Source organism: Phocoena phocoena, chromosome 2 (genome assembly GCF_963924675.1).
Source record: "Phocoena phocoena chromosome 2, mPhoPho1.1, whole genome shotgun sequence".
NCBI lineage: Eukaryota > Metazoa > Chordata > Mammalia > Artiodactyla > Phocoenidae > Phocoena > Phocoena phocoena.
The window spans coordinates 88,027,946-88,036,060 of record NC_089220.1 but is presented as its reverse complement, the minus strand read 5'-3'; the positions used below and the strand labels follow the sequence as shown (position 1 = coordinate 88,036,060).

Sequence of the window (8,115 nt, the reverse complement as noted above, 5' to 3'; positions counted from 1 at the left end):
AGAGCTTTCTCTTTTATAGTGATAATCATTTTTTAAAAAGCAAAAAGGGAATACTTATTGAACAACTAGTGCATGTTAAACACCATGTCAGAAACTTTTATTATCTCACAAAATCTTCACAACTAACCCAAGCAAGTAACAGATTAACCCAATTTCATAGACCAGGAATCTGAGGTACAAAGCAACATGGGTAGTAAAGTGGCAAAGTGGTCTGATTTCGGAGCCTGTAGTTTCATTCTCCGACAAAGTCTCAACTAAAATGTGTGAGAATTTCCCCAAGAAAATTGAAAATGATGATGAATGAGTATTTAATCAGACCTCACTCGTTTTCAGTGATATGGTGTGTGACTTTAACTTTTTTATTCAGAAAGTTTACTTCACATCTTCTTTTTATATGAGAGAATTATAGGTGTTTGCTTAAGGATCAAGGCCATAAAACTGACGGACTCTGGGCTTTGGTTTAATCGCAAACTGAAACCAACAATGGAAGAGCCTTCCTTCTTCTCTGGGCTCCAGGATGCATCCTCTGGTTCTCCTTCCCCATTTCTCTCAATCCCCATCAGGGACCAAATCCTCTCCCCTGCCCACGTCCTTCATGATGACATTCCTCTCTGTTCAGGCTTCGTATCACTTTAGAACTGCCTCTGTAGGCAGTTTTACCCATGCCCTGGCTTTAACCACCCCTTCAACTGTCTCCAAGTCACACTTCTTGGCAGTTCTCGAGAAGTAATTTACCTAGATAGCTTACTGGGCTCTCCAACGTTCAGTTCCAAAGCCCAACTCATTCCTCATCTACACTTCCCTTGAACATTCCATTTTATTTTCCTCCTGTATTCTCTGTCTTGGCACCACCGCGCACCCAACTACTCGGGCGAGAAATCTGGGAGTCATTTTGGACTCCCAGCCACATCCAATAAGCCTTGATGCCTTCTCTTCAATCACGTTCAAACGCATCCTCCTTTTTCCATTCCCTCTGCCACTGCCTTGATCAGTTATGCCCCTCCAGTGAGTTTCACCCTAGATGATATAACACTCTAGATGATATAGCCAACACTCCCTTGAGAAAACTGTATTATCAAACGTAAGGTAGATAGCTAGTGGGAAGCAGCCGCATGGCACAGGGATATCGGCTCAGTGCTTTGTGACCACCTAGAGGGGTGGGATAAGGAGGGTGGGAGAGAGGGAGACGCAAGAGGGAAGAGATATGGGAACATACGTGTATGTATAACTGATTCACTTTGTTATAAAGCAGAAACTAACACACCATTGTAAAGCAATTATACCCCAATAAAGATGTTAAAAAAAAACCAAACAAACTGTATTATCTCCTTCCCCATCTTAAAATCCTATTCTGGTTCCTTTGTGCCTGCAGGATAATAGCATAAAAGGCCCTAAGCATTTCACCTATCCCACTCTACACTCCAATATTAAATTTCATGTACTAAATTGCTCCAAGTTTCTGAAGAGATGCTGTCTTAGCTCTCTATGGCTAGGTAAATACATGCCTCTACTTCAATTGCCTTTCTGACTTCTAATTATTGGCTGTTTTTTTAACATCTTTATTGGAGTATAATTGCTTTACAATGGTGTGTTAGTTTCTGCTTTATAACAAAGGGAATCAGCTATACATAAACATATGTCCCCATATCCCCTCCCTCTCGTGTCTCCCTCCCACCCTCCCTATCTTACCCTAATTAATGGTTTTTGAAGAAACTAGGCTTTCAGGGACCCATCTTCTTCGGAACCTTCCTTTGTACCATGTGCTTGTTTCTATCCTTGCCTTATTGTCACTGTATTGCTTGGATTTGTTCACAGATGTATCTACCTTTCCTATGTCAGTCAGATCCTTGAGGTCAGCACACCACCTACCACATAGTGAACGCTTAACAATTGTACACCTTCTTAAATATTTAAATTACTTGAAAATGTCTTTAATATGTCTCAAATTTTAAAACTTCAAAGTCCACTTTCAAGAGAATCTTATCCAGATCAAACTCTGCAGAGAGAGTTCTATACAAGCTCCTTGGAAGTCACTTCCATGACCACATACCCATCAAGTACTCAGTACAATAACCTAACAACCAAATGCAACAAGTGAAACTTGGATTGGATTCTGGACTTAAAACTACAGTTATAAAGGGCATTACAGTCAGAGGAAATGGAAATGGATTATATGTTAGGTGATAGTATTGAATTAATGGTAATCTTCTCAGGAATGATAATGGTATAACAGCTAGAATGTCCTTTCTCTTAGGCATGAATAGTTTTATGATGTCTGTAACTTATTATCAGAGTTCATTTTAAAAGAGCATAATATACAGAGAGATACAGCAAATGTGGCAAAATATTAAGTGATAAAAAGTGTATTTTTTGTGCTAGTTTTTCAACTTCTCTGAATATTTGAAAATTTTCAAAATAAAACGTGTGGAAAATGCTAATAATACTATCAAAAATAAAATCAATAAATCTTTTGAAATTTGAGTTTCAATATTGCTGTTGGCCTTTCTCCCTCCCAAACCTGCTGCATGGTACCTTCCACTGCCTTGTTCACCCCATAAAGCCACTGTATTTCAATCAGGTTTGTGTTTTAAAGTTGAAAGGCACAGTCCCCTCCCAAACACTACAATTTGCTCTCCTAATTGGCCAAGCAACACAGGGCTGTTCATTTTTATTTGCCTATATGGTACCACATTGCCCTTTAGAAGCTTAAGCAAATAAAATTGTACTTCCTAACTGGTACATGTAATTCCTTGAAATCAATAATTGGAGATTTTCACCTGGGAAAATTTGAGGTGATAAGGAAAATAGAAGTTGCAGAAGTAGTCTTGCTTTAATCCCTTCAGAACTGCCAAGTCTCTAGAAAGATCTAGTTAATTCTTATTGCCGTGAAGGTGATTAGAGTTTAGCCCTTCTCTTAAATTTCTATTATGTTCAGATGGAAATTAAGAAAAAGGGATTTATGATATTTATTTAAAAGAGTTAATGAACCTAGGTATACACCCAAGAGAACTGAAAAGATATGGCTATACAAAAACTTATACATGGCTGTCCACAACAGCATTATTCACAACAGCCAAATGGTAGAAACAATCCAAATGTCTGTCAACTGATGGATAAACAAAATACGGCATATCCATACAATGGAATATTAGTCATAAAGAGGAATGAAATACTGATACGTGTTACAACACGGACGAATCATGATAACATTATACTAAGTTAGAGCCAGGCACCAAGGCCACATAATGTGTGATCCCATTTATCTGAAATGCCCAGAATAGGCAGATCTATAGAAATAAACTTTATTAGTGTTTCCCTAGGCTGGGGGCAGAGGGGTCAGAAATGGGGGAATGACTGCTAATGGGCACAGTGTTGTTTTGGGGTGATAAAAATGTTCTGGAATTAGATGGTAGAGATGGTTGTAAAACTTTGTGAATATACTAAAAACCACCAAACTGTGCACTTTAAATGGATGAATACTATGTTCTGTGAATTGTATCTCAATTTTTTTAAAAAGTTAATGAAAAGCTATTTTCTATGTGGTTCCACTTTCAAGAACAGTCACGGGGGAGCCGAGGGGCATGCTGCGTTTGATCGTACCTTTGATCTCCAAGGGACCATTGGCCACAGTGAAGAGGAGCCCCAGACTCTGTGGGGTGCTCTCCATCCTCCCCTCCCCAAGCCTCACAGGAGCACCACTGTTAGCCTTGGCATCTGGAGGGCTACTCTCGCATGCCCCACATTCCCATCACTGCCAGAATCCCAGTACTTCCTCCAAGACCAATCCCCATGCAAGTCTCATACCCCATCTTGTCTTCATTTTCCTCACCGTACTTACCATCTTTTATTCCTCTCCCTCCAAAATGTGGTTTTGTTCATTGCTTTATCGCAGCTGCACAAAAACAGTGCCTGGATAACAGTAGTTACTCAATAGATTTCTGATGAATGAGTGAACTTGGAAAAAAAGTTTATACAGAAATTTGCACTGGGTGTTATTTAAAAAGATGAAGTTCCATGCTTCAGAATGTGTTTATCTCCCATAAAAAGACTTTCTCCTCGATTTAAATATGTACCTGAACTTTAAGAAATCTCGCACAAGTGGTATTTTATTGGAGACAATCAAATTTAACAAATCTTTATACATTTTAAGGAGAACATTCAGGCATCATAAACACAAAAATTTCAATACACAAAACAAATTTACAACAAGAAAATAAACATAGAATCTTATTTTGGGACTACGTGGTTATTGTTGCACTACCTTTATAATTCTTTATCCAGAGTCTGAAAATGTAGGCAAGCCCTAAAAATGTAGCAGAAGCATTTCCGCACACTGGTATCCATAATCTAGTTTGTGCAGAAGTGTTTCCACTAGATTCATAGAGTACTCTTTGGAAGAAAATGGCGAAGACTGGTCACCTGGTTGCCTTTCGGACCTGCTGCAACTCTTCAATAGGCTTCCATTCTTGGTTGATTGTTATAAGCTTTAAAAAAAGAATAAAAATGTTTTGTTAGGATCTGTCCATCCTCAGGCCCCCTTCTGGGAGTTGTACACAGCTCCCTTTGTAAAAAGCATCACCATAACATTTGTAGTCAACGAATCACCTCTTCCCATCTCTAAAACAGTAGTATGGGCTGGTTCTATCCCTCTATCCCTCTAAAGAGCCTTTGGGTTCCTGAGTGTTACAGGATCAGAGAGAAAGGTCACATCCATTTACCCTACTTTCACTTAAGAGGTTCTAGATTTTTAAATTTCCTATGGTTTTATGTGAACTAGAAGCTCAAAAAGTGTGTCTGCTACGTCTGAGTGGAGGTATGATGCTCGCAGCACAGAGCTAGGCACATAGTAGGCTCTTAAAATTTCCTCACTGTAATTACTCAACAAAGGTACAAATGATCCAAGTTATACAATAAGGGAAAAGGCACAGAGCTGTGGACAAGATAACTAGTAAGCACAGGTAACTCTACTCAATATTCTGTAACAACCTATTTGGGAAAAGAACCTGAAAAAGAATGGATATATGTATATGTATAACTGATTCACTTTGCTGTACCCCTGAAACTAACACAATATTGTAACTCAACTATACTCCAATATTAAATAAAAATTAAATTAAAAAAGGAGATGATGTGTCACAATAATGATAAAAGTTAATATTTGAGTGCTGACTATGGGCCAGGCACTGTGCTAAAGGGCTCTATTTTATCTTCTTTAATCCTCTAAACTCTGAGGAAGAGCCCTATTATTGTGCCCATTTTATAGATTCTGAGAGCCTCAGAGAGGCCAAATTATCTAAAATCACCTGTGACTAATGGAGCAAAGATTTGAACTAAATCTCCATAACCCTACAGCACTCCCTTTGCACTACACATTAAATGGCACCCTAAAGGTTAAAAGGTATTACGTCTATTTTGCTGACAAATGTGCTAAGCTTTCGGCTAAGTATAAATCACGTTTTAATGCAGCGATACCTTTCTAGGTGCAGTAGGATCCACAGTTTCCCAAGGTTCTGGATTTCTTTTTCGATCAATGCTAAAAATAAAAGAAAGCTGATTAAACATTAAAGTAAGTGCATTTAAACTAAGTCTGATATTGGGTTTATAAATATGCTAGGGACAGACTCAGAGTGCATACTTAGGCATTGGGTTAATTGAAATTGATGGAACATTCCTTTAAAAAGCTTCACAGTTTGGCTCAAACATCAAGGATCAATTCCTCTGCAGAGTAGGAGGTCTGTATTCCCTTTACTGGCCTAGACTGGAGAATGTTCTCATAAGCTGAAGAGCAATTAGGGTGGAAGTGCCAGGCTAAGAGCAAGCAAATATGCTCTTACCCCAGTTTCTGGAAGAGGCAGAAGGGCTGGGCTTGAAACCGGTAGGTGATGAACTGCCACACCCTAGCATTACGGCTCTACGGAGCCCTGCACCCGGTCAATATCAGAGTCAGGTTTTTCTCTTCCTCATATTCCAGGATACATGGTATTTTACCTTATATCCAGGGCTAAGATTAGATTCATTGTAGACAGCTGAATCTATAAACTCTACCACATTAGGAAAGACCTTTCTAATGAATTGACATTTTAAAATGTTATTAAAATGATTAAGATTGATGATGTATATCCCAAAAGACCATCTAAGAACTTTAAATCTCAAAACTTAAGTTAAAAAAAAAAACCAACAAGCTTTATTTTGCTGCAGCAGAAGAGGAGGAGGGCCAGTGGATGAAAGGGTATTTAGATACAAGGAACTTATATTAGTAAACTTATTTTATCACTAATCATCATTTGATAGTCTTCTGATACCTGGATGCTTTCTGGCCCTGACTCTAACCAAGTTCATAATTCGACATTCTTATCCCGGGGGGAGAACCAGGAAACTGATACTATGCATTTCATAAACTGAAGGTCAACCTAACACAGCTAAAAACGTTTTTATAAATGATGAATGCCTACTTACATCACATCGGTTTTTCGAAGGGAATACAGAGCAAAAGACAAAGCTCCAGTCGCTGCCACGGTCGTGAAAAGCACCAAAGGAATAAGCTAACAGAGAAAAAAATACTCGGACGTTTCAATGTGAAACACTTGAAATATAACAGAATAGCTCTATATCATTTTATACTTTCTTCAACATCTTTAAAAGTTAATATTTTTAGTCAGATTTTCAGTTGCTTTAAAAATTTACTTTCTTCTTTTGGACTTCCCTGGTGGCGCAGTGGTTAAGAGTCCGCCTGCCAATACAGGGAACAAGGGTTCAAGCCCTGGTCCGGAAGATCCCACATGCCGCAGAGCAACTACGCCCCTGCGCCACAGCTACTAAATCCCGCGCGCCTAGAGCCCATGCTCCGCAAGAAAAGCCACCGCACTGAGAAGCCCGTGCACCGCAACGAAGAGTAGCCCCTGCTCACCGCAACTAGAGAAAGCCCACCCGCAGTAACGAAGACCCAAAGCAGCCATAAATAAACAAATAAAACCTTACTTCCTTCCTTTTCATCAGGAGTTGGAAAAAGCTCATGATGACTTCAGTGTAGAATGCCAAATCTAGAAGAAAAAAAAATCCAAGATACTGATCAAAACTCAGCTACTAGGACGAAGCCCGTTGGGCTCCAAACCGGCCAACGTATCCCAAAGCCAGCCTCGAGACCGCTCACCAGAGCCTCCGCCCGAGGGCAGCTCACCTGGGAGACCTGGCGGGGCGCCGCGAGCGGACGATGCTAACGCCCAGAACCGAACGCCGACCTCGACCTCCGCGCATTATATACCAACCCCACCCTCTCCGGAAGGCCGGCCGGCGCGTTCTGGTCACGCGGGCCGCGCAGGGGGCGTGCGGGGCTTGACTCGCTTTCCATGCCGGGCACCCGGCAACCGGGCGCCCGGCAACCGGGCGCCCCCTGCGGGACGCCGGGCCTTCAAATTCCGCGCAGCAGGACGCTAGCGCTCCCTGCCGCCTGCCGCGGTTCTTACCCGCCGCTCGGAGCGAGCCCAGGCTGGGTGTTGGCGGGTCTGCAAGGGGGTGGAACTGAGAACTAGGGGCGCTTGGATGGCCAAGAACAGGTGAAAAACAGCCCGTCTAAAAGGAGGTCCGGAAAAGGAGCCGCTGATCCGGGGGTCCCATGGGAGGCTCCTTGGTGCAGGCAGGTAAACTAGAATTAATCCAAGTCACTTTAAAAGTCCAAAAATGTGATGTGGCGCACTTATGGAGATAATTTAAGTTGTAAATTTCCTTTCAGAATAATTCCTTGTTGTCCTGATTTTTTCCATTAAAAAAAAAAATCAGGAGATGAGGGAGAAGAAACAAAAAGAATCAACCGGAGAGGTTTCCAGGAGAATATCTCTGAGACGACCCTGAAGGAACTCGCCCTTAAGCTAGCAGCCTAGCCTTTCACGGAGCATGAAGGCGGCTGCAGAACCACGGGAATAATAATTAAATCAGTATCTGTGTGTCAGGCACTGTACTGGAATCTTCTCGACATTTTTGCAAGGTATGTTATTTAGGCTCAGAGATGCTCTAGGCACATAGCCAGTAAGCGGCGGAGATGGAATTAGAAGCCCGGTCTGTCCGGCAATCAGGCAGCACTGTTCTTTCTGCACCCTGCTCTTAGCAACTGCGATTAAG

General features: G+C 41.3%; 1 protein-coding gene across 1 annotated transcript; it reads right to left on the bottom strand.

The window, feature by feature from the left end:
• Positions 1–4,079: 4,079 nt before the first annotated feature.
• C2H15orf48 (chromosome 2 C15orf48 homolog) lies at positions 4,080–7,225 on the bottom strand. The gene is made up of 5 exons (XM_065872608.1): positions 7,178–7,225; positions 6,979–7,040; positions 6,457–6,542; positions 5,473–5,533; positions 4,080–4,484 (listed from the first exon to the last, which is right to left on the bottom strand). The coding sequence occupies exons 2-5, from the start codon at positions 7,012–7,014 to the stop codon at positions 4,416–4,418; spliced, it is 252 nt and encodes an 83-aa protein (XP_065728680.1). The 5' UTR covers positions 7,015–7,040; positions 7,178–7,225; the 3' UTR covers positions 4,080–4,415.
• Between the last annotated feature and the right edge of the window lie 890 nt (positions 7,226–8,115).